The 24830-nt window shown below is 41.8% G+C and overlaps 2 protein-coding genes across 2 annotated transcripts; one reads left to right on the forward strand and one right to left on the reverse strand.

Moving 5' to 3' along the window:
* Positions 1 to 1926: 1926 nt before the first annotated feature.
* LOC130221637 (uncharacterized) lies at positions 1927 to 6774 on the reverse strand. The gene is made up of 6 exons (XM_056454195.1): positions 6580 to 6774; positions 6453 to 6507; positions 6150 to 6337; positions 2505 to 2666; positions 2300 to 2410; positions 1927 to 2212 (listed from the first exon to the last, which is right to left on the reverse strand). The coding sequence occupies exons 1-6, from the start codon at positions 6721 to 6723 to the stop codon at positions 2108 to 2110; spliced, it is 765 nt and encodes a 254-aa protein (XP_056310170.1). The 5' UTR covers positions 6724 to 6774; the 3' UTR covers positions 1927 to 2107.
* Positions 6775 to 9857: 3083 nt separating this feature from the next.
* On the forward strand, positions 9858 to 24771 carry ftr94 (finTRIM family, member 94). The gene is made up of 6 exons (XM_056454194.1): positions 9858 to 10500; positions 19105 to 19200; positions 19318 to 19551; positions 20427 to 20577; positions 20711 to 20752; positions 23375 to 24771. The coding sequence occupies exons 1-6, from the start codon at positions 9928 to 9930 to the stop codon at positions 23896 to 23898; spliced, it is 1620 nt and encodes a 539-aa protein (XP_056310169.1). The 5' UTR covers positions 9858 to 9927; the 3' UTR covers positions 23899 to 24771.
* The last annotated feature ends 59 nt before the right edge of the window (positions 24772 to 24830 follow it).

A 24830-nucleotide genomic window follows, 5' to 3' on the forward strand; every position in this document is an offset into this window, starting at 1 on the left:
CTTACACTTGAGTTAAATTCACTATTTCAATTAAAATGATTAATGTGGCCTTGTAATAAGTGAATAAGTTAATGGTGCATTGTTGTGCCATCCCAAAAGTGAAATATCACTTTTCGCAGCGCCGTACTACAAAATTTCATGTGACCGCAGCTTGCGTTCTATATTCAAATCTACAGTCATTGGCCAATTTTAGAGTTGTTGGCTTCATGACTAAATTTGACCAGCCTGGTCGCCAATCTTCACTGATTGCACATTCAATGCTAAGGAAGGCACAACAATGCCTCATCTTCCTCAGGTGCCTCAGGAGGTTCGGAACGAGCCCCCACATCCTCCGCTCGTTCTACACCTGCACTATGGAGAGCATCCTGACTGGCTGCATCACCATCTGCTACGGAAACAGCAGCAATTGCAAAGGTCTACATAGGATTGTGCTAACTGCTGGCTGTGTAGTAGTAGGTGAGCTTTCCTCCAGGACATCTACACCAGGCAGTGCATGAGGAAAGCCAAGAGAATCATCAGTGACTTCAGCCACCCAAGCCATAGACTTTTTTCTCTGCTACCTTCAGGCAGATGGTTCCGCAGCATCCAGTCACGCACCAGCCGACTGAAGGAAAGTTTTTTCCACAGACTATCAGGCTGATGAACACTTGACACACCTCACACAAACTCTTTCCTTACCCCTCACTGCACTTTAACCAATCCATACTTAAAACAATACTGCCTACAACTATGTGTACACCTATTCATTGTCTTCTACCAATTACTGTCAACATTGCCAATTGTACATTGTCTTGTTTTTTGGGAGTATGCGGTTGTATTTTGCACTGTCTGTATTTTGCACTGTCTGGAGCCAGCACCTAAGCTTTTCACTCGTCATTGCTGATGATGTGACAATAAAAGTGTTTTGATTTCATTTCACCAGTAAAGCCTCGGTCACACCAGAATTTGAGCATGCAACATTTTGTAGAATGGCGCTGTTAAAAGTGGCATGGTTGATTAGATGTTAAAAAAGCGACGATTGCTCCATATTTTAAATTTCTATCTATCTATCTATCTTCTCTTTATTTATTTTAATGAATGGCAACTAATTCCCTTTACATTATATAATAGTTTTCAGCTAATTTACCCCAATTCACCTCACCTGTCTACCTGACAAAGATCTTGTCGAGAACCTCAGTTTATTTTTGATATCTGGCCCCGATTACCTGGAATTGTGAGGCTGTTTCAGATCAAATCTTAAATCGTGTGTTCATAAGAAACATATCTGATGTTAAGGCATTTAAGTCAGAATGATTAAGACTGTGGGTACATCTGTACTTCCACTATAGCCAATCGACAACTGCAAAACAAGCAAATGATTAAAATTGTTAGCAAAAGCTACTTATGCAGCAGCACCATGTAAAACAACGTCAAACTGTTTAGTTTCATATGTTATCCAGCCCATTCTCATGAAAAAACTTAACTATCTGGTGTATTGACAGAAAAGTAGCTAATCCATGCAAATTCACTCATAAAACTCAAGATTTCATAATACGAAACTGCACAATTTTTTAAAAGGAGGCATGCCACCACTAAAACCTACCGCTAAACCCATCCGTCATTGGGGTATGAGCAAATTGTACTAAATTGTATGTAATAGATCCTACAATTTCATATGATTTATCCTCTGAATCAAAAGATTATGAATTGTTGGGAGATAGCACTGGTTTTATTAATTGGTGTCCTTGTCTCAACTCTGACCATTTGTTTACCTCTTTCTTTTGTTTTGCCCATCTGATTCTAATCTACAAGTTTTACCTGTCATACCTGTTACACTTGTACACTTGCTGCACTGGGGTTCACTTACTTCACTGACTGATTTGATAATGGGTGCTGCTCCTGATAAGCATAGTAACAGAAGCAGATATATAGAAAAGGAGACAGTGCTGTTTTATTAATCAGAGTGATTTATTGTAGGAAATATGTCATAAACATTTGTCCTGAAATTAAACGCTAATAATTAGGTGTGCCTTTTTACGATACACAGATAAAACATTGCAGTTTGGACCTGGATAAGCCCTTTCGTGACCTCTCATATGGGATCTTTTTTATTTTCTGGTTTACCAGGTCACAGTTTCTCCAGTGTAGTCCAGAAATCCACCATGCTGCTTCTCAGTAAGACCACCAATGACTTTAGCATCCCCTCCACACTTTCATTTGGTTCAAGTGTCGCCTGATTAAAATAAAAACAAGTAATATTAAATTTAATTAACCCAAACAGTGATTATACTAAGGAATACTCAAGGAATCAACAACTCACATCTTGTCCACCCAGATCAGTCTTGACCCATCCTGGATGAAGCGCCATGCAGAGGATCTCATCTGTCTTTACCTCCTCAGCAGCCAAAACAGTCAGCATGTTAAATCCTGCCTGATAGATAAACACAGCATTTCAATTATACACATCAGCTCAAGCTATCAAATCTCCAGGGGCCATCTAGTGCCAAAGCAGGACTTCAGTGTACCTTGGACACAGCATACGGCAAGGTTTGGAACTGGCTGTATATGGGAGGCATTCTGGTCATGGAAGCCGCCACAGTGGAGATATTGATGATCGCTGCTTTTTTACTGGACATGCCTGGTGTCCCACTGGCTTTGGCTGCTATTTGTAGATATGGTCTGTACTCCTAAATAAAAGAATTAACAAATAAATGACAAATACTGGATGAGGATAGTATTACAAATTACAGAAAGCTTTAGTTTACCCAAAAATGAAAATTCTGTTATTAATTACTTGCCCGCATGTTGTTCTAATTGATCATGTTGACCATCTTTGAACAGAAATTAAGATATTTTAGATGAAATCCAAGAGCTCTCTCATCCTCCATTTACAGCAATGCTCTCGAGACATTCAAAGTTCAGAAAAGGAAGCAAAAACCTTTCATGTGACATCAGTGATCTAACTGTAATCATACAAAGCACTCCAAGAACACTTGTGTGTAACAAATAACTGTAAATGTCTTGTTTGTCATGTCAGGTCATCAGGGTACACATTTACCACAGGCAGTACATATTGCCATTAGAGTCAAAGAACAAAGAGTTTTTGTGGTGCGCAAAAGTGTTTTGGAGTCACATAGAATGTTTTGACAATGTTTTTGGTTCTTTTTTGGACTTGTGTCGGGACTGTTGGGTTTCATCTAAAACAATGATCTCAAACACAATTCCTGGAGAGCCACAGCTCTGCAGAGTTATCTCCAATCACCTCCAACTCATACATGCTTAATAGTCTCTTGTAGTCTTCAACACCTTGATTAGTTGTATCAGCTGTGGTTGATTAGGGTTAGAGCAAAACCAACCCAGTCTCATTCGGAAAACGTACCTCTATATACATTTCTGGAGGCCGCAAAAAACATCCCAGGAGGTAAGTACTTTTGCAGTTTTTGTTTTTGCGAATTTATGAAAGGCCGCTGTGTACGCTTTTTCAGATCTCAAATTTCTCTCGCGAGTGTCATTTGAGCATGCTGTTCTCGCATAAACCCACCAGAGGCCGCTGTTGACTGACTGTTTGACTGACTGAATGACTGACCAATCAATCGACTGACCCACCCATACGTACCTCAGAATGAGCCTATGCTGAGCAAAACTCAGCCGAGCTGTGGCACTCCAGGAATCGAGTTTGAGAGCTATGATTGTCATGGGCCAGGTTTGATTTGATAATTTTAATTATCTTTCATTTTTAAAGCTTTTCTCCCCTCTCAGCTGTAGATCTTTTCTATTTGCAATCATTTGTGTGGCACCTGCTCTCACTCGTAGCTGATTAGCGCCTCTATAACTACTTCTGTGGTTATAGTCTCGGTGGCAGATTATTACTCTGTGTTGTCTGATCGCACTAGTTGCCTCCATGCTTTTAGTACTAATATATTTTTTGTAGCTTTGTCTAGTCGAGTCCTGTCTTATCATGTGCGTGTTACTTGTTCAAAAAGCTCACCTGTATTCTGCTCTGCTCAACGACTACTAGCTCTCTAGAGTCGACCAGAGTCACCTCTCAACAGCTCACCTGATCAGCCACCGGCCTAAATTTCTCTGCGGGCTTCCACCCCTCTCTGAGCCTTGGTTATCCTCTCCAGTCCTGTGCATCAACCGATGTCCAGCCTGCTTTTGTTGACTTTTATTCAAATGAACAGTCTTTATTTTTGCCCTCACCCATGGTTTGTTTGTCCTAACAATGATCTAAAACACAGGTTTCTGGAGGGCCGCATCTCTGCACAGTTTAGTTCCAACCCTAATTAAACACACCTGATCAAACTAATTGAGTCCTTCAGACTTGTTTGAAACCTACAGATAAAGCTGCGGTCACACTAGAGTTTGAGCTTGCGAAATTCTGTCGTACGGCGCTGCGAAAAGGGGCGAGGTTAAACAAGATGATTAGACATTTAAAAAGCAAGCGATTGTTCCATATTGTACATTTCTGTACAGAGAGGTCATGTATTGATCCTTGATTGGTCTCACACAATCATGTCATGCGATTTCGCAGGTCAGAGTTCACCAATGACCTTACGTTTCCGGTCTGACGCATTCACATGCGTATGAATCAATGTCTATGGGGAGAAAAGTGCAGTGTGACTGCAGCTTGAGTGTGTTGGACCAGGGTTGGAACTAAACTGTGCAAGGCTGTGGCCATACAGAAATTGAGTTTGACACCCCTGATCTAAAATATCTTATTTTGTGTTCCAAAGATGAACAAAGGTCTCAGAGGATTGAAACAACATGATTAATAACAGAATTTCATGTTTGGGTAAACAAACCCTTTAACTGGCACCCCACTTTTTGAGTTCAGATTTAAAAATAGATACATGAAATTTGTCATTTGCCAGGTTCAGGCCACATGCCTAGATCTGGGCTGCTTATCTGCCTTCAGATCTCCCTGTGTGCGAAATCTGGGTGTCATCCTTGATGAGTGATTGAAACTAGACAACCATATCAGTTCATTTATTGGCTCCAGTTTTTATCAACTCTGCTTGCTGTCTAAAGTCAAGCATTTCTTAAATCCCACCACACTAGCTTTTATTACATCACGGTTAGACTACTGCAATGCATTTAACTCTGGAATTTCAAAATACCAAATTTCTTACCTTCAGTTAGTTCAAAATGCTGCAGCTATATTTAATTGTAATAGTACTAAGGGTCCTCCACTGGCTGCCCATCCAATTCAGAATTGATTTTAAAGTGCTTTTACTGGTATTTAAATCTCTTCATAATCTATCCCCAACCAATCTCCGAGCTGTTGCAATTTTATACTCCCGTAAGATCTCTTAGATCAAAATCTTATTTTAGTTCCTCAGTCAGACTAAAACGTAGAGGGCACAGAGCTTTCTCTGTACTGGGTCCTCGGTTATGGAACTCTCTGACCCTTAAAATTAGAATGGCTCCATCACTGTCTATTTTCAAATCAATTCTAAAAACGTACCTATTTAGCTTGGCTTTTAAATATTATTTTAATAGTCCATTCTACTGCTTTATTTTATATTTATTCGGTCCTTCTCTTGGTTTATGTCTATGTTTTTAATATTCTGTCATTTTATCTTACTCTGACCCATGTACAGCACTTTGGTCAGATTTGTTGCTGTTTTTAAATGTGCTCTATAAATGAATGAACTTGAACTTGCCAGCTTTAGACAACCCCCCCCCCCCCCACCCCCACCCCCCACTAAAATCATCTCAACTGTTGAATGGTGGATTTAAAATACTTGCCATATAGCATAAAGTCTGTTGCCTATTCAAACGATGCATTTGTATTAGTAAAATTAGTCAGTTTAAAGTTTGACAATGAAATGTAGATCTATTACTACACTACTATAGCATCGATCTGCGGCAAACACAACTATAGTACTGAGCAACACAGTGGTAGCTTTCTTCAGTAGGGGTGCAGCAGTGGCCAGCAAGGACTTGCTTATTGTCAACTGTACTTTGGTTTTAAGCTATGAACTTTTCCAGCACTGGCAGTGACTAGATCTTTCCCAAAAGTAAGTACTCATTTTAATCGCCCATGTATTAATAACACAACAATGAAAGACTATAGAATCTTAGAAAACAGACCACTGCACCCTGAAAATCAGATATCTTTCAGTGGTAAAATGTTGTTTCAGACATAATAATGATTTCTACATTACCCTAATGATCAATAAGGGTCCTATCACATTGGTGTTGAAGGTGTTTTTCAGGTCCTCAACACTGCTGGTCTGAATGGTGCCATTTGCCACGATTGCTGCGTTATTCACAAGTAGGTTCAATCCATTTGCTCCCACTAAAGAACCCACTTTTTTGGCAGACTCCTTGATACTGCATGGATCATCAGCATCTAATAGTAACAGAACAAGTGAAAGTGCTGAAGTATTACACAATGAAATGGTAAATCTTAAAAGCTATTTCCATGAAAATTTTAAATGCTTCAAAAAGGACACATGCACATTTACCAAGACGGATGATGGTAATCAAATTGGGATGCTTTTTTGCCAGCTCTCTCAATGCCTTAAGAAAGAATATGCAGAATTAAACAAGGCACATTTCTCAAAGTATTTTCTATTCACATTTATAACTCACCGCAGATTTTGGTCCATCTGGGTCACGGCATGTAGCAAAAATATGCTTTGGACAAGAATTCTCAGAAAGCTGCTTCACCATTTCTAAGCCCAAGCCCCGGTTGGCTCCTGTGATTAGGATTTTGCATGCTTTAACCGCTGCCATGTTTGAAGGCTGCCTCTGTGACCTGATCTGCCCCTACCTGTTCTTTATATAAAGCCAATGAAATCCACGCCCTTACTGCCCACGCTCAGTGCAATGGTGTATTGTGCTGTCATGCATGACTGAAAAACTGATAAATTATATAAGCCGACACACAGAGAGTGAGTAAAAAACAAAACAAAAAACAAGTCACGATGACAATGTTTGGTTTAACTTATGCTATCAACACAAATACTGCAATGACAGCTTGTTTCTGTGAATTGCAAAGTTAATACACCTGGGTGGAAGCAGTTACTTATTCAAATAAAGGTGCAGTCTCTGTGAAAACCTGTATTATATTTTCTGGTATATTTATACATAACAAATCTGCACAACTGCCAAACCTCTAGAAGTGACACTACATTTAACTAGAATTTTTCATCTTCTTCATCTTTTATCATACTATATTTCAGTGTTTACTTTTCTTTCCAGGGAACAAATAATAACTCTTTGCAGCATGCATGATAGCAAGCTGTTTTGACATTTAATCTATAGCCTGTACTTGTATAAATTTTCATATTACTAGTACAATTTTTTTACTAGTATCTTTTCTATTAAGTACTAGTACTTATTCGTTAGATACTAGTGCCTAATCTTTAGATAGTGCTTTTTTAAAATATACTAGTGCTTACTGACTAAACACAAGTTATTTTTATTAGATAGTAGGACTCATTCATTAGATACTAGAATCTATTAAATATAATCTAATACTTATGTTTTAGATACTAGTACTTATTCATTAGGTACTAGTACTTATACATTAGATAGTCTACTAGTTTATATTTAATAGGTACTAGTATATATATATATATATATATATATATATATATATATATATATATATATATATATATATATATATATATATATACATATATATATATATAAAGTCTTATTTATTAGATAATAGAACTTATTTTAATAGTGACTAGTAACTATTCTGTTGTTACTATTAACAAATTAAATTTTTTTCCATTGATTTCTATGGAATCCGTCATTGAGATTGACTAGTATGTATTCCAGCTGGGACAAGTACATATTTTTATGTACTAGTAGTTATACCTTACACCTACCATCTTACACCTACTCCACAAGACGAGACGAGACACAAGATCAGGTTCATGAGACCGAGACAGGACGAGATTTTTACACTATTCTTTAGAAATCTTCAATGATGAAAAATATTATTCAACAACAAAAAAAATTATCGAAAAACTATTTAGGTCCTTTTTTAGATCAACTTGTAATGAATGTCATTTTACTTCCATTTTAATGAATTATATGCAGTAATGGACATGCAAACACTGCTAAATATTTTGCTAATAGCTTATGTGAATGGAAAATAATCTTTTTATATATAATTTTAAATACTAGCAAAATATTGGCTAAAAAAGAATGGAAGATTTTTTATGAAGTAGAAAAAAAATCACAAAATGCAAAACGATTCAGGTGCTTTTTAAAAAGACATGCAAACACTCCTAAATATTTAGCTGACTGGCTTCTCCATACAATTTCACATGATAAAGTGAACTTTTTTCCACATACTGAACTTAAAAAAAAATTCACTTAATTTTTGGTATTTAATTTTTTTATTTAATCAATCAGTTTTACTTTTACAGTTTTTATTTGCATTTAGCAAGATTTCATTCATGCCCTTGTGACTAACTCTTAGCTACTGGATGCGATCATGCAAATATGAAGTAATGTTTAAACTCTATGTGTGTTTACGATGATTATGACTTTCAGTATATCTAAAGTGCTATTCCATTGCATGGGTACGAAACATAATGTGTGTGGCTGCAGTGTGTGGCGTCAGACCCGCCCGCCCAACCGTGTGACAAGCGCAACTCTGAGGCCAGCCTGGGTTGCCAGAGGTGTGCAAAGCATTTGATTTGCAGATCAAATCCAATCCTGCCTTCAGTCTTCAATGCTAATTTCACCCTCACACTCCATCATAACATCTCAACTCACGAGATAACTTTTCACTTTGACGAGAAATCTCGTCGTGATTTAATCTCGCGAGACCTCGTCATATGAGATCTTGTCACACCACTAGGTACTAGTATCTAATAATCAGATACTAGTACCTAGATACTTGTAATAGATGTAATAGATAATAGTACTTGTTCATTAGATATTATCCCATAGAACTCAATGGAAACATTTTAAATTTGTTACTAGTAACAACAGAATAGTTACTAGTCATTATTTAAATAAGTACTAGTATCTAATAAATAAGAACTAGTATATATATTTAATAAGTACTAGTAACTAATGAATAAGTATTAGTATGCAGGGTTTAATTTGTGCCAAAAGAAGCCGGATCCGGTACCGATCCCCCCCTCACATTCACCCCTTACCACCCTCTCCCCGCTCTTCACTTTCGCCCATGACACCTCCCCCTCCTCTGGTAAAGTGCCGGATCCGTTACCCCGATCTGTTCCGGGACCTCGCAATTTACAAATTAAGCACTGCTAGTATCTAATGAATAGGCCCTAGTATCTAATACATAAGTACTAGAATCTATTTAATAGGTACTAGTATCTAATGAATGAGTACTAGTATCTAATAAAAACAACCAGAGTCTAATGAGTAACCACTAGTATATTTTAAAAAAGTACTAGTATCTAAAGATTAGGCACTAGTCTCTAATGAAAAAGCACTAGTACTTAATGGAAAAGATACTAGTATCTAAAAAATAGGCACTGACATGAAATATATACTAATACAGGTTATAGATTAAATGTCAAAAGGGCTTGCCTTTCCATGAATAGCTTGAAATGTTGCTTTCAAAGTTACAACTAACAATAGTGATTTTTTTTACACAAAGCTCCCGTTGTTAAAATTAGCTCAGATTTATGAAATTATATTAACACATTTTTTTTTTACTTTTTATTTTAAAAACAGATCTGATGTTTTTTAACACAAATTGACTTGGAGTTCAAGGTTATCCAAATGCTGCAAATTGTTCCTCACAGATTACTCATATATGTTTATGATTTCTGTTGTTCAGTTCTGTTGTGCAGGAAAGTGGCTTTAGACCAGGATTGAGGAACCTGTTTTACAGACACACCTGTTTTACACACGTGACTCAAACACAGAAGCAGGAGAAAGAAACTTTTGGTTGTGCTGCTGTGTATTTGTGTCTTTCTTTATTTCATACAGTAAATGGCAGAAGCAAGATTTTCTCAGGATGAGTTCTTGTGTCCAGTGTGCCTGGATCTCATGAAGGATCCAGTGACCATTTCCTGTGGCCACAGTTACTGTAAGAACTGTATTACAGGCTGCTGGAATAAGGAGGATGAGAATAGAGTCTACAGCTGCCCTCAGTGCAGACAGACCTTCAGTCCAAGACCTGCTTTAGCTAAAAACACCATGCTGGCTGAAGTGGTGGAGAAGCTCAAGAAGACTAAACCTCCTGCTGACTGTTACGCTGGAGCTGGAGATGTGCAGTGTGATGCCTGTACTGGAACAAAATACAAAGCCTTCAAGTCCTGTCTGCAGTGTCAGGAATCTTACTGTCAAACTCATTTTGAGCATCATGAGGAGTTTCACTCTCGTAAACCACACAAAGTGATTGATGCAACTGGACGACTGCAGGACATGATCTGCCAGAAACATGAGAAAGAGCTGGAAGTCTACTGTATCACTGACCAACAGTGCATCTGTGAGCTGTGTAAAGAGTTTGAACATACAACTCACAAAACACTATCAGTTGTGGAACAAAGGACTGAGAAACAGGTAATTACAACAATTATAATGTCAATGTTGCCATTTTATGCTTTAAACCAAAGTACATTTTAATTATCAAGGCTGATCTGCAGTCTCTTGGTAAATAGTCATGTCACAGAATAATATCATTTTATATTTACATATTGTTGCAACATAGGCTCATTCTGAAAATGTAGCCCTATATACGTTTCTGAAGATCGCAAATTATGTAGCCAGAGCTACGTATGGCTGAATTAATTTTTTTTAAATGGACGCTACGGGGCGGTATGACATTGTTCCTTTTCACACTTACCAGTTGACCGCTTACCTCCATATGGATGGCTTTTCTAGTGTTACCAGTTCATCCCGTTAGCTCGCCATGCACGTTGGCGGACTTGAGATGCAGAGAGGAGTTGACCATAACGACAGGGTTAGAGTCAGGTGAAGAAAGGTTCCAGAAAGCAGAATCCAAAAATAAACAAGTAAATAACAGGGTGAGAATGTGGTAAAATCTGAAAACATGGTAAAAATCTTTTTTATTTTTTAAAAAAGGGATTTTTTTTTCTGGATTGCTTTTGAAAATTGTTGGTTGGGTTTAGGGAAGCGGGTGGGTGGGTCAATCAATACTATTGGCTGGGTTTAGGGAAGGAGAAGTGTGGGTCAGTGGATTGGTCAGTCAGTCAATCAGTCAGTCAACAGCGGCCTCTGGTGGGTTTACGCGTGAACAGCAGGCACGAATGGCACTCATGAGAGAAATTTGAAGTAGGGTCTGTCTAGACAAGACAGGGGCGTAACATAAAGGGGTCTCAGGAGCGTAACTTGTAGTATGTTAGAGGCATAACTTGATGTTATGGACCATGTCAAATCTATACGGCGCTATACATTAACGTCCACATCTACTCCACAATCCTACATCCAACTATCATCTTTATTGACATCTACACCTTCCCCAAACCTAAACCCAACCATTATAGTTATTAATGTATACACCTACTCCAACCCTTAAGCCAACCATCACAGTTTTTAACGTACAGCCGCGAGTTGCGGAGGCTTTCATACTTGACACACTCATCATTGTACTGTTATTTGCAACCAAAGAGGGTGATGCTGAGCAGGCTAACTGTCATGACAAAATGGACGAAGAAGTCAGCAACTAGAGTTGCATGGTGGAGTTGCTAAATGAATAAATATAATAATATCAAATGAATTCATTGTGGATAAATTTGGGAGAAAACTCATGAAAACATTTGATGAAAACTGGCGTCAATGACAATCAGTCATGCTACAAAGACACAGCCAGTGCCATGCTCGACATCCTTTCGCTTTCAGAGCCTTTCACGAAGCTTCTGAGAGAGTCTTTGAGGGTATCTCCAACCTGTGTCTACAGAGAGAGATCGAGAAGCAGCTTCTCCCGGTCCAGAGCACGTATACGCAGTGGCAGATGGTCAAGCTGGGTATTTCTCCCTTGCCTGGCGTTCTTTGGGTCCGGTCCTCCAAGAGCGGTTTGTATATAGGAAAAAAGCTTTCCTAAAAGAGCAACACGGTCGTGCAACGCGTCTTTTTCAAGACGTCACTCCGACCGTGCGTTTCTAGATGCGGTGGTTTCCTATCCCCGGATGATGGGCACGAGCACAGCGTTTCATGTCTGGGGGTCCAGCATGTTAATGCGGTGCTCGCGGGCAGTGCATGCCATCACTGATGTCATGTCTGTCGCGCAGTTAAGATCGTGGCTCGCTCTTGCAAAAGAGCCACCCACCCCAGTTGTCCCCCGCACTGCGGTTGGCTCTCGGGCAGATCTGAGGGTTTCAGTGGGAGTAAATCCTCTATAGTGGACCTCTCGCTCCTCCACGCGATCCATCCAAGCTTCAGGTGAAGAGAAGCGCTCCGTCCTTGGATGGTCGCTCTCTCACCTGATGACACCGGGGGTCAGATGTCCATCGCTGCATCGGAGGATGGGCTGTCATTGTCTGATGAGGATGCGAGCCCGCTCGCTCCCTCCCTCCGGGGTGGAGAGCGCGCGTTGGCATCTAAAAAGCAAACATGATGGCCGTGCTTTCTCGGGCTGCTTCGGCCGTGGGTCTGGTGATGGCTTATCCCCCAGCCCCGCGGCCGGACCGACTAGATGGGTGTGATGTGGAGGATATAAGGAGGCAAGACCTTCAAAGCCTCCCATCCCCTTCTTCCTGGAAGTGCACAGTAAACTCACGCAGTCTTAAGGGCACTTTTTTCTGCCCGATCTGCGTGCGCTTCCATCCTCACCATCCTTGGAGGTTGGGCTGTCAAGGTCTGACGAGGATTCGAACCCGCTCGCTCCCTTCGGGACTATGAGCGCGGCGTCGAATCCAGAAGCAGACTTTGTGGCTGTGCTTCCCCAGGCTGCTTCGGCCGTGGCTCTGGAGATGTTTTGTCCACCAGCCCCGCGGCCGGACCGATTAGAGGGGTGTGATGTGGAGGATGAAGGCGAGACCTTCTAAGCCTCCCCATCCCCTTCTTCCTGGATGGGCACAGTAGGCTCACGCAGTGTGCTGCGTGCGCCTTCCCCCTCACCATGCATGCTATGGCCACCTACCAGAGCTACCAAGCGCAGGCGCTGGCCTGGCTGCGCGAGGATGGTTCCGACCCAGGACTGAGCATGAGCTCCGCACCGCAACCGACTAGTCTCTTACAAAAAAAGTCGGCTGCATGTGCCCTGGGAAGGACGATGATCACATTCGTGATCCAGGAATGCCACCTCAGGCTAAAACCTGGTCATGTGCGTGACGTTGACAAAGTTCGCTTTCTTAACTCACCCATATCCCGGGCTGGCCAGGAGTTCACGCAGGTGATAGAGCAGTCGGAGGCGATGGGCGAGGTCTCTATCGGCGGGATTGTATGACCACTCCCCCCCGCCGAGCCATCCACATCCACTGCTTTTTCGCCGAGGATGCCCGCCTGCAGCTTTGCTTCGCCGCACCCGCCTGCACCTCCGGCCACGTGGCTGCGCCGAGCATCGCGCAGGCAACCAGCGTCCCCCACCCAGGGCGCCGCTAAGTTCGGTAAAACGGACAGCGAAGCGTCCCTGAGACGGGCCATCTGGGGATGAGGGAATTTGCTCTTTCCCCGCTGGAGGGCGGGGAACTTTATTTAACGGCGTAAAAAAAAAAAATTAACGCCATCAAATCCTCAGTGAAAGAGCATTTTTCCCCTTCTCCGGATGTGACAGCCCGAACACTGCCAGTCTGGGACGCTATGCCTTCCAGCTCGCAGGATCGGTGCATTTCGCCAATGGCTCACGGAGCGCAAGAGAACGGTCTCCTTTCTCTCCACTCCCAGCCTTCTGGAGTTTGAGTGCGAGACAAGAACATCTCCTGTGGGGTGGGGGTGGGACCATTTGCGGGGGCTCTGCCTGCCTGGTTCGCGCGGGCCAGCCCATCGCAATGGCTCATCCATACGATCAGACTACGCTATGCGATTCAGTTCCTGAAGTTCCTCAGTGCGATTCAGCCCCTTCGGCTCGCCGGCATCCGCACGCTCAATTATCTCGATGACTGGCTGATTTAGCCTACTCTCGGGAGCAATTGATTATGCACAGAGACAAGGTACTCCGGCACTTCCGCCCGTTGGGGTTTCAGGTCAACCTAGAAAAGAGCAAGCTCGCCCCCGTGCAGAGCATCTCCTTTCTCGGGTTGGAGCTAGACTCGATCACTATGGAGGCGCGCCTCTCACGAGAGCGCGCCGAGGTAATGCTGAACTGTCTGAGAGAGTTCGACAGGAAAAAAGTGGTCCCCCTGAAATTATTTCAGAGGCTCCTGGGGCATATGGCATCTGCAGCCGCGGCCACGCCGCTCGGATTGCTCCATATGAGACCACTACAGCATTGGCTTCACGATCGGGTCCCCAGACGCGCATGGCACGCGGGCACACACCGAGTGACTGTCACTGCGCTGTGTCGCCGCACCCTCACCCCCTGGAAGGACCCCTCCTTCCTACAGGCCAGTGTGCCCCTAGGTCAGTATGGGGTGGGGGGGCCGTGTGTAGCGGGCATGCTGCTGCGGACCTGTGGAGGGGAACCCAGCTGCATTGGCATATCAACTGCCTAGAGCTGTTGGCAGTGTTTCTCCCTCTGCGCCGCTTTTTACTGGTGCTAAGGGGGCAACACGTGCTGGTCAGGACGGACAGCACGGCCGCGGTAGCGTATTCCATCCGGATGGGGGGTATACGCTCCTACTGCATGTCTCAGCTCGCTCGCCGTCTGCTCCTCTGGAGTCGTACGCGGCTGAAGTCGCTGCTTGCTATTCACACCCTGGATGGGCTCAACCAGGCGGCCAACGGGCTCTCACGGCAGCTCCTTCCCCGGGAGAATGGCGACTCCACCCCGAGTCTCGGGGCATGCGCAAGTATGCACTTCCCCCAGTGAGCCTACTCGCGCAGTTTCTGTGCAAGGTCAGGGAGGACGAGGGGCAGGTCTTGCTAGTTGCGCCCCCTGGCCCAACCGGACCTGGATATCAGAACTCTCCCTCCTCGCGACGCCCCCCCTGGTGAGTCCTTTTGAGAGAGGACCTACTCTCTCAGGGACAGGGCACCATCTGGCACCCTCGCTTAGTTCTGTGGAACCTCCACGTGTGGTCCATAAGACACGACGAGGAAGACTTAGGTAACCTACCGTTGGCGGTGGTTAATACCATCACTCAGGCTAGTGGACCCTCTACGAGGCATGCCTACGCCCTGAAGTGGAGTCTATTCACTGAGTGGTGCGCTTCTCGCCAAGAAGACCCCCGATCTTGCCAGATCAGTGTTGTGCTTTCTTTCCTTCAGGACAGGTGGAGCGAAGGCTGTCGCGCTCCACACTGAGGGTTTACGTGGCCACCATCTCCGCTCGTCATGATGCGTGGATGGCGGCACCGTGGGGAGGCATAACCTCATCATCCGGTTCCTCAGAGGTGCGAGGCGATGTTTTCACCCCGCCCCCCTCTCATGCCCTCTTGAGATCTCGCGGTAGTGCTACGAGCCTACGTGGGGATCCCTTCGAACCACTCGACTCAGTATCCTTGAGATTTCTGTCCTTGAAGACAGCTCTGCTGGTCGTGTTGGCATCGGTTAAGAGGGTTGGGCATTTTCGGTCAGTGACTCGTGCCTAGAATTCGGGCCGGCCTACTCTCACGTTGTCCTGAGACCCCGGCCAGGCTATGTGCCCAAGGTTCCTACCACGCCGCTTAAGGATCAGGTAGTGAGCCTGCAAGCGCTGCCCGCGGAGGAGGCAGACCCAGCCCTTTCATTGTTGTGTCCTGTTCGCGCTTTGCGAATATATGTGGACCACACTCAGAGCCTTAGATCCTCTGATCAGCTCTTTGTCCATTACAGTAGTCGGCAGATGGGAAGTGCCGTATCTAAACGGAGGTTGGCCCACTGGATAGTGGATGCCATCTCCCTCGCTTTTGAGCCAGGGTGAGCCGTGTCCCCCGGGGGTGAGAGCGCACTCCACACGGAGCATCGCATCCTCCTGGGTGTTAGCACGCGGCGCCTCTCTGACAGACATTGTAGAGCTACGGGTTGGGTGACACCCAATACATTTGCAAGGTTACAATCTGCGAGTGGAGCCGGTTTCCTCAAGGGTATTAGGTAACCCTTGGTGATTGAGGAAACGATTTGGCTGAGGTGTCGAAATACGCTTGCCGCGCCACTCTCCCTAACCCGGAGATACGTGCGCTTTTTCAGCTTTGTCAGTTTCGTTCCCCATTTTTTGGCGAACCCTGCAGAGTTCCTCCGAGGCCCGTTATGTTGTTGGCATGCCCGCTGGTCACCCCTCGTTCTGGGTAATGGTGCCTGCTATGCGTGATCCCCACTGGCGATCCCATACGTTCACTCAGCCACGGTATAGTCCCCCCTTCTAGGGCAGGCTCGTGTCTTCCCTCCCCGCTAACCATCCTTATGCAAGGACTCCCCATCTCTGGGCTAGTCCATAGGTTGTCACCAGGTCTCCCCTCTGGGTAACAGGTGAGCTCCGCAGAGTCCTCCCTATCGGGACTGAACGCTTTCCCAACGTACTGTCGTATCAAAACCTATTTTACTGGGTTATTGCGACTCCCCGAAAAACATAACTGTTCCTGAACAGGTAAGTAGGGGCCAGGGGACACGTTGGAAGACTGTGTCTCGGGGCGTTGTAGGTGCGCTCGCTCTACTGCGTGGCACACCCTTCGCCAGGGACGCAGTAAGGTTCTTTCGTTGTGGCGTTTTCCATAGATTTCCCCATAGTGGAAGTTTCCACGTAGCATTGGAGTTCCCCATCCGAAGGGGAACGCTACGGTTACTAAAGTAACCCTTCGTTCCCCGAGGGGGGGAACGGAAATGCTATGTTCCTTCGCCACAACGATTGTCCCTTAGCTGTTGAGCGTGAAAGTCTCTTCAGCTAGAAAAGGATGTCGAGCATGGCACTGGCTGTGTCTTTATAGCATGACTGATTGTCATTGACGCCAGCTGTGCACGCTGACGCTGCCAACTCATTGGCATTCCATTGGCCCGTTTTTATACTCTTTCAGATGATTGGTTTCTGACGAAATCCCCATAGTGGAAGTTTCCACATAGCATTTCTGTTCCCCCCCTCAGGGAACGAAGGGTTACTTTAGTAACCGTAGCGTTATGCCTCTAACTTACTACTAGTTACGCCCCTTCTTTTTACCCCCCGGGTTTGCAAGGTGAATACAGACACACTAGAAAATTTGAGATCTAAATAAAAAGCACAGCAGCCTCTGGTGGATTCACGAAAACAAAAACTGCAGAAAAACTTAACTCCTGGGACATACTTGGCGGTCTCCAGAAATGTATATCATGCTATGTTTTCAAAATGAACCTGGGTTGTATAATTACGCACATCTTGTCAGAGCCATAGATAAAATGTAAATAACAACCGGTTGGGTAGGGCAAGATCATGTCAGTGACTACATAATTGAGTTGATTTAACATATATTCATTCATCTATTTTCTTTTTGGCTTAGTCCTTATATTAATCTGGGGTCGCCACAGTGGAATGAACTGCCAACTTATCCAGCATATGTTTTATGCAGCGGATGCCCTTCTAGCTGCAACCTATCACTGGGAAACATCAATGCACACTCATTCACACACATGCACTATGGACAATTTAGGCCCAATTCCAATTCTATTTTTGTACCCCTTCCCCTTGCCCCTTAAAACCGAGTTTGAAGGGAAGGGCCTCAAAATTTACCCCTAAGAATTGGGACAGCACTACAGCACACTACTGCACATGTCATCAGATGTCATTGCAGATGTCTCTTGCTTCATATGAGATCAGACGATGGCGACTGCTGTAGTTATTCCAGTTGTGTTATTATTTAGTATTTATCTTCAGGAAATCACTGAAGGCATATATTATGTTATCATAATGATCTAATATGGCAATAAGATCATAACTATACTGTGCATTTACACAGGGGCCTTATTTATCTATGTAAACACACAAAAAACAACATTAACATTATAGCAGACAGTGTAAAAAGCTCATTCCCTGCCACTAGACTTTTCTGACAGGGTATTCGAGTGTCATGGAGTGTCAGAATGTCGTAGGACTGCTATACAGGAGTTATGATTATGGATTATAGATCGTGAAATTTAGCGTTTTTTTATTTTAACGTTTTTTTTTAAACATGATGGTAAAACACGAATGCGATTAGAATGTGAATATATTAAAACATGTGCTTGTTTGTTGTAAAAATTCGAAATAATGACATTAAATACTACTTTGTGGCTCGCCTTACTTCAGGGTGCAACTATCCTGCTGTGTGGCTGGTGTATTCTGGGAAATTTTCTCACCCCTTCGTTTTGAGTGTGGTCCTGAAAAAAAAATGGGTTTGAAGGGCTACCTACCCCTTGCCCTTAGCCCAATGCCTTTAGGCTAAAGAGAATTGGGACACCCCTACCCCTTCATGGAAATGCCCAAAACGAGGGGTAAGGGGAAGGGCTAAAATTGGGATTGGGCCTTAGCTTACCCAATTCAATATAGTGCTTGTCTTTGGACTTGTGGGGGAAACCAAAGCAACCGGAGGAAACCCATGGGGAGAACATGCAAACTCCACACAGAAATGCTAACTGACCCAGCCGAGACTCGAACCAGTGACCTTCTTGCTGTGATGCGATCGTGCTACCCACTGCATCGCCGTGATGCCCGATTTAACAAATAAATAATGTAAAACAACATATAATCATTGTGTGATATAATTATGCCATATAATTTTCTATTTTTGAAGACCTGCTAATCAAACCAATTGATCATTGATCGTATATAGAGAGCCCAATCAAAAACATCATGTTTGATATCATAATGTTTAGTAATTTGACTTTCGACACAAGCCTCCAATGAGATTTTTATTTGTTGCATCAACATATTTGATCTGAGCTCTTTAAACAGCTGAGGCATACCTTTAAAAAATCTTGAGGAAAACATAGATTTAAATAGCATGAGTGCCAGTAAAAGATTCAATTTAAATTATAGGGTGAATTCTAATTATAAACTAGACACTGCCTAAATAATGGTGACACTTCAGCTTCATATTCAGTCATAATCTAATTTCAGGAAACTGAATTTCCCATCTTCACTGGTTTTGTGAGAGAGTTGTTTGCTGTTATCTGCTTGTTCTCCAGAAGGGGCTAAATGAGACACAGGTAAAGCTCCAGGAGAGGATCCAGCAGAGACAGCAAGAACTTCAGCAGCTGCGGGAGGCAGTGGAATCTCATAAGGTAAGTCAGGAGAACAGGAGAAGTTTGTCTCAGTCTTAGTTTGACTGTCCTCCAGTGTTGGAGATCTTTGAGTCTAACTGAAGCTTACAGGCTGTGTGATCGTGATGTGTTTAACAGTGCTCTGCACAGACAGCAGTGAAAGACACTGAAAGGATCTTTACTGAGCTCATTTGCATCATTGAGAAAAGATTTTCTGAGCTCACACTGATGATCAGAGATCAAGAAAAGACTGCAGTGAGTCGAGCTGAAGGACACATGGAGCGACTGGAGCAGGAGGTTGAAAATCTGAGGAGGAGAAATGCTGAGCTGGAGCAACTTTCACACACACAGGATCATGTCCATTTCCTGAAGGTAATGTAAGATTTGAGATACCACAGATACTTTGATGTCTTTGACAATACAAGCATGGGCTGATTTCACACCCCACCAGGTGGGAATGCGGGAAGGTTCATTCCTCTCCTTCATTTACATTTTAAGCATCTCCTGCACTCCCTTCTGTTCACTCACCCTCCTTCATCCAACTCGCACAGAATGGTCATCTCAAAATATGAATGTTCTATATCAATCCAAGCGACTTTATCTAACATGTTTGATATCATTTGAAATGTCTCAGTGTGACTTGTACAATGGTCTCATTCCCTAGAAATAGCCAAAACAATAGATGTATAACTTCAGGTATCTTTTGAACCACTGCTAAGGGTGTGCCTTTACCTAGGGTGCTTCTACCTAGGGTGACTTTTCAGATCTAACATGCCACTAAAAGCAAATGCCTTTTGTTGTTCCACACATACCCATTCTTGAAGGAGATTCTTGGTTTGACTATTTAAGGGAAAGTGTCAAGAGGTTCGATAACCAGATCAGCCTGTAGTGTGGAGCTCTCATGCTCTATAATTGGAGTCAGATAAAACAAAAGATAAATATATTAATATTCTGAACCACCTCATATAAAAATTGGAGTCAAATATGAGTTAAAGTTAAACTGAAACAACACTGTGCACTGAAAAGGACGAACACGCAGGGAACCTTCATCCACCAGTGGACACCTTCATTGAACCAACTTGGTGGACCTTACAGTTACAAATTGAGAAGATCAATATCCTAGTCAACTTTAGCAAGAGATGCACAGACAAACAGTTCAACAGGAAATAATCAGCAGTTGTTTTCTTTTAGGATTTGTTTATTGTGTATAGGGGAGTTGATGAGTGTTGGTTTTGTGTTTTCTGCAGAGTTTCCAGTCTCTCTCAGCTCCTCTTGAATCTACAGATGTTTCATTCAGTTCTCTCTTGTGTTTTGATGGCCTGAGAGAATCTGTTTCTCAGCTGAAAGTCAAACTGGAGGATTTCTGCAAAGAGGAGATCAAGAAGATCTCAGACAGAGGTAAAGTCCTGGATATTAATCTGCTCTCAAAAATTAGCCCTGCATCAACTCATATCATGTACAACATCATATTAGAAACGTCTTGCTCTTTTTACATTACACTTACACCAATTACGTGTTTTGATTTTCACAGTCACCAAAACTATTCCCAAGACCAGGAACGACTTCCTACAATGTAAGTGACTAAAGAAGGGCAAGAAGTAAAAAACTGAATGGCAAACATATAGGAAAGTCTGTATTTTTGCCATTTATAGCATAATTCAAAGGAGATATTAATAGAGAATAACCACATATGTTGGGCATGATCCTTATATCATGCGGAGGGCCGAGTTTTCTACTGTGCTAAATATATATTTATATCTATATATAATTTATATCTATATATATATCTACCTGTCGAGGCGGTAGATACTGTATAAGCAATTACGTTACATGAAAAAAAAGCATATTAAATAGTAGTGTTTAGAAGCACACTAGATAATTACTTGAATTAAACTGTCATAGTAATTATATTGTTGCTGTGGTACAACACAACTGTAGTAATAAACAAATTAACCAATAGGCTTCAGTTTTCTACGCTGTAATTATACACCATAACAATACACCACAATTTACACTAACATTACAGTATTTATTTACAGTTTATCAGTTTACTATTCTACAGTATTCTGTAGCATTCATTAACAATGAGTTGTACACATTGTACATTTTACTATCTGGTTCAAAAACATGTTTATTATAAATTACTATAGTTTTTTTCCCCCATGCGGACATCTTCCAGACATCACGAAATAACAGATGAAAGCATACAAAAGCATGGACACATAGTCTACATTATTATTTATTTATTTTCGTAAGGGGTAAACAGAGCTCCACAATAATAACCGTCTAGTTTCATTGCAAGGGTTAGATTTTTCTTTTTGTTCGGCCGAAGAACTTTCCATCAACAAACATTAACCGCTGCTGCGCATATAGACGTTCACGTTAAGGTTGTTTATTATGCCGAAACGCCAGCAAATACATGAATTATTGCAGAACAAGACGGATATTTAATTGCAGTGATTACATGGCAGCGTATGTTATTTATATTCTCCTAGATTTTGTATAAGTGTGGTGGTCTGATTTTTATATAACACGTAACATATTTAAACACATAGCTAGACCTGTATATACTCTTTATTGGTGCTGTCAAACGAATTATCACATTCAAAAAAGTTTGTACTCATGGATGTATTGAAAAAATGTTTATTACATGGCTCCTTTTTTCTGCTGATTTAAACATAAACAACATAAAACAGAAACATTTTGATGTTCTGATAGCGATGTAGAAGAATCACTTCTTGCCCTCCATCTAAATTTTGCGCATCATCAATGATGTCATGTGAAAACAACCTTGTGAAACATTCCAATAGGAAAACATCAATAGGATCAATAGCATGACAACTTCAAAGCCCCTTGTAGAAATTCTAAAATTTTTTAATGATTTTATTATCAAGGCATGTTATGAGTAAATTAACACTTAAGATTGTTTGTGTTTAACTTGAGATCATTTTAGAATGTGGGTTACTGAATGTGTCACAGATGTTTGGCACATCTTGATTGTCATTCAGTCTGACATTATGACATGGGTATCATGTTCATACATTCTGACAAACTACAATGAAAAGACTTCATCGAGATGACAAACATGATAGAAGAGATTTATAATTGATGATTTGGATACCGGGTATTTACCATTGCACTTCTGTTTGTTGTTATGTCCAAATAAGGATAAGCAACTCCCCCATGCTTCCCTACTGAAAAAAAAACAGCTTAAACCAGCCAAGGCGACGCAAGTAAATAAGGAAAACAATTAAAAATAGAAAAAAAATCACATTAAGTCCTAACATTGTAAAAACATCTAAATTTAAATCTTTTTTTAGAAAAATTAAGAGACCACAGAATGCACAATTTGTATAATTGTAACTTAAATCACATAAAAATCTAAAACTTTTCAAAAAAATATATATTTTAGCCATTAAACTGATTTAACGAACATACAGTATGAGCAATAAGGTAAATGTTGGTTTTATAGCAAATGCTTTGTAAAATACTATTATTAACAACTCCGTTATTTGTCCGTTACAGGGTTGAGAATAAAAGGTGTCCAAATAAAATAAAAAAGAAAATAATTTAAAAGCTTTAATGCCTGTGGTGGTAAAATATAATTTTGAAAGTTATAGTTGTTTTAATTGTATAATAATTAGTAAGTTTAAATTGTGCCTAATTATGTAGGCTGTTTAAAAATATAATCATTACACTTTAAAAAATGAGTTTGCTCAAGTTGAAATATTACTGAATGCCAGGAATGACCCTTGCATTTTTAGCTTGCATAATCAAGACTGCATCCAGACACTTTCGGCAGAAGTTCCAGGAGTCTTCCGCATATGAATAGGGACTCGTGGAGCCCGCAAACGAATGATAATCTCCCAGAAATCTCCCCCTGGTCCTCAAATACGTCGTGCTCCCCTCTCTAATGCATTCCTCCCTGCTCTACAGATACGTCGCGTGCAAGCCCATCACCCTTCTTTTCCCTGGTCTTCAAATACGTTGCCTGTCAAACTCCCGCAACCTCCCACAAATCATTGATGTCCCACCCGGAAATTACTTTTCTCAACTTGGGATGTCTGTTTTGGACACAATTGATTTTCTTCTGTGTTTTTTATTTTCTATCTAATAGTTTTTTTTTTTAACAAAACAGAATTAAGAGCAAAGATTTATCATTGCTGATTTTGATTATTTTTTTTTTCTCCATTAGATTCCCATCAGTTCACTCTTGATCTGAACACAATGAATGATCATCTTCGTCTGTCTGAGAGCAACAGAATGATTACTGGTGCTGAAACAGCACAGCCATATTTTGATCATCCAGACAAATTTAATGGTTGGCCTCAGGTGCTGTGCAGAGAGAGTATGTGTGGACGCTGTTACTGGGAGATAGAATGGAGTGGAGATGTTGGCGTGATGCTATCAGTGTCTTACAAAAGCATCAGTAGGAAGGGATTTGGTAACGAGTGTGCATTTGGAGGTAATGATAAGTCCTGGAGTTTAGCCTGTTTTCCATCCAGATACTCATTTTGGCACAATAGTAAACGGACCGATCTCTCTGTAAAGCCCATTAGTCGTATGATAGGAGTGTATGTGGATAAGAGTGCAGGAACTCTGTCCTTCTACAGCATCTCTAACACAATAAGCCTCATCCACACAGTCCAGACCACGTTCACTCAGCCGCTCTATCCTGGTTTTACTGTTGATCCTCGATCATCTGTAAAAATGTGTTAATGAATCACAATGACTGATTAGACTTTGGCTGCAAGATGAATCAGATGACAGTGACTTCTTTAAATGAAAATGAACTGGTTCTCCCTGCCCACCATTCCGACATGTGAATCTGCTTCGCCTATGTCATGTCAGATAAACACAGCCCAATGACAGAGACAGACAGCAACCCAGACATGAATAAAGCAGAGATCCAGAGTCAAAGATACCACAGTAAGACTGAACCAGGAGTTTTCGGTTATTTGATTTTTTTGTTGTTGTGGAGATTACTCAAGCCTAGATGAAAGATGAACATACAAATGCCATTAGAAAGTTTTCTGTATACACACACACACGTTTAACTTTTAACTTTTTTCTGCTTCTACAAGCAGCAAATGTGGTAGGATGCAAGTAAATAACACTGCTACAGATCCATTATACTACTGTACAAACAAACCTGATTTAATGTCCACAAACTGGGACCAGCTGTTGTGAGATTGAAGTGTCCTCATTTATAGTTGTGTATGCAACTGTGGTGATTTTGGTATTTTTTATTTTGTTATTGGGAAAAAAACAAGCAACAATCTCTTCAAACGTGCAACTAGTACACTACATGCAGCTCAACAACAATAACTACAAATAATATATGATGTATTAATTAGGGACACATAATAGATTCATAAGAACAAATATTGCTTGGTATGTGTACAGATGAAAAATTATATTTTTAACAGCTATAGTTCCAGACATAGATCAGAGAACTGATTTTGTAATGGTTTTGGCATGGCGTAGGTAATATCCACATTGAATTGATTCATGAATGTATTTGTGCTGCACTTTTAAAATTTGTAAATAACTGACAACATTAAACAAATACTGATAACCAGGCACGATGATGGGTGATTGAGCAACAGCCCTTTTATTCTGTTGGAGAGAAAATGCCCCCTCAAAATGAA

Source organism: Danio aesculapii, chromosome 3, assembly GCF_903798145.1.
Source record: "Danio aesculapii chromosome 3, fDanAes4.1, whole genome shotgun sequence".
NCBI lineage: Eukaryota > Metazoa > Chordata > Actinopteri > Cypriniformes > Danionidae > Danio > Danio aesculapii.

Excerpts from the sequence above, each read along its gene's own strand:
- ftr94 (XM_056454194.1), top strand. The coding sequence starts at position 9,928 with ATGGCAGAAGCAAGATTTTCTCAGGATGAGTTCTTGTGTCCAGTGTGC. Across the intron at positions 19,201-19,317 it reads AGGCAGTGGAATCTCATAAG|TGCTCTGCACAGACAGCAGT; the intron begins GTAAGTCAGGAG and ends TGTGTTTAACAG. Across the intron at positions 20,753-23,374 it reads CAGGAACGACTTCCTACAAT|ATTCCCATCAGTTCACTCTT; the intron begins GTAAGTGACTAA and ends TTTCTCCATTAG.
- LOC130221637 (XM_056454195.1), bottom strand. The coding sequence starts at position 6,723 with ATGGCAGCGGTTAAAGCATGCAAAATCCTAATCACAGGAGCCAACCGG. Across the intron at positions 6,508-6,579 it reads CAGATGGACCAAAATCTGCG|GCATTGAGAGAGCTGGCAAA; the intron begins GTGAGTTATAAA and ends TTCTTTCTTAAG. Across the intron at positions 2,667-6,149 it reads GACCCTTATTGATCATTAGG|GAGTACAGACCATATCTACA; the intron begins GTAATGTAGAAA and ends TCTTTTATTTAG.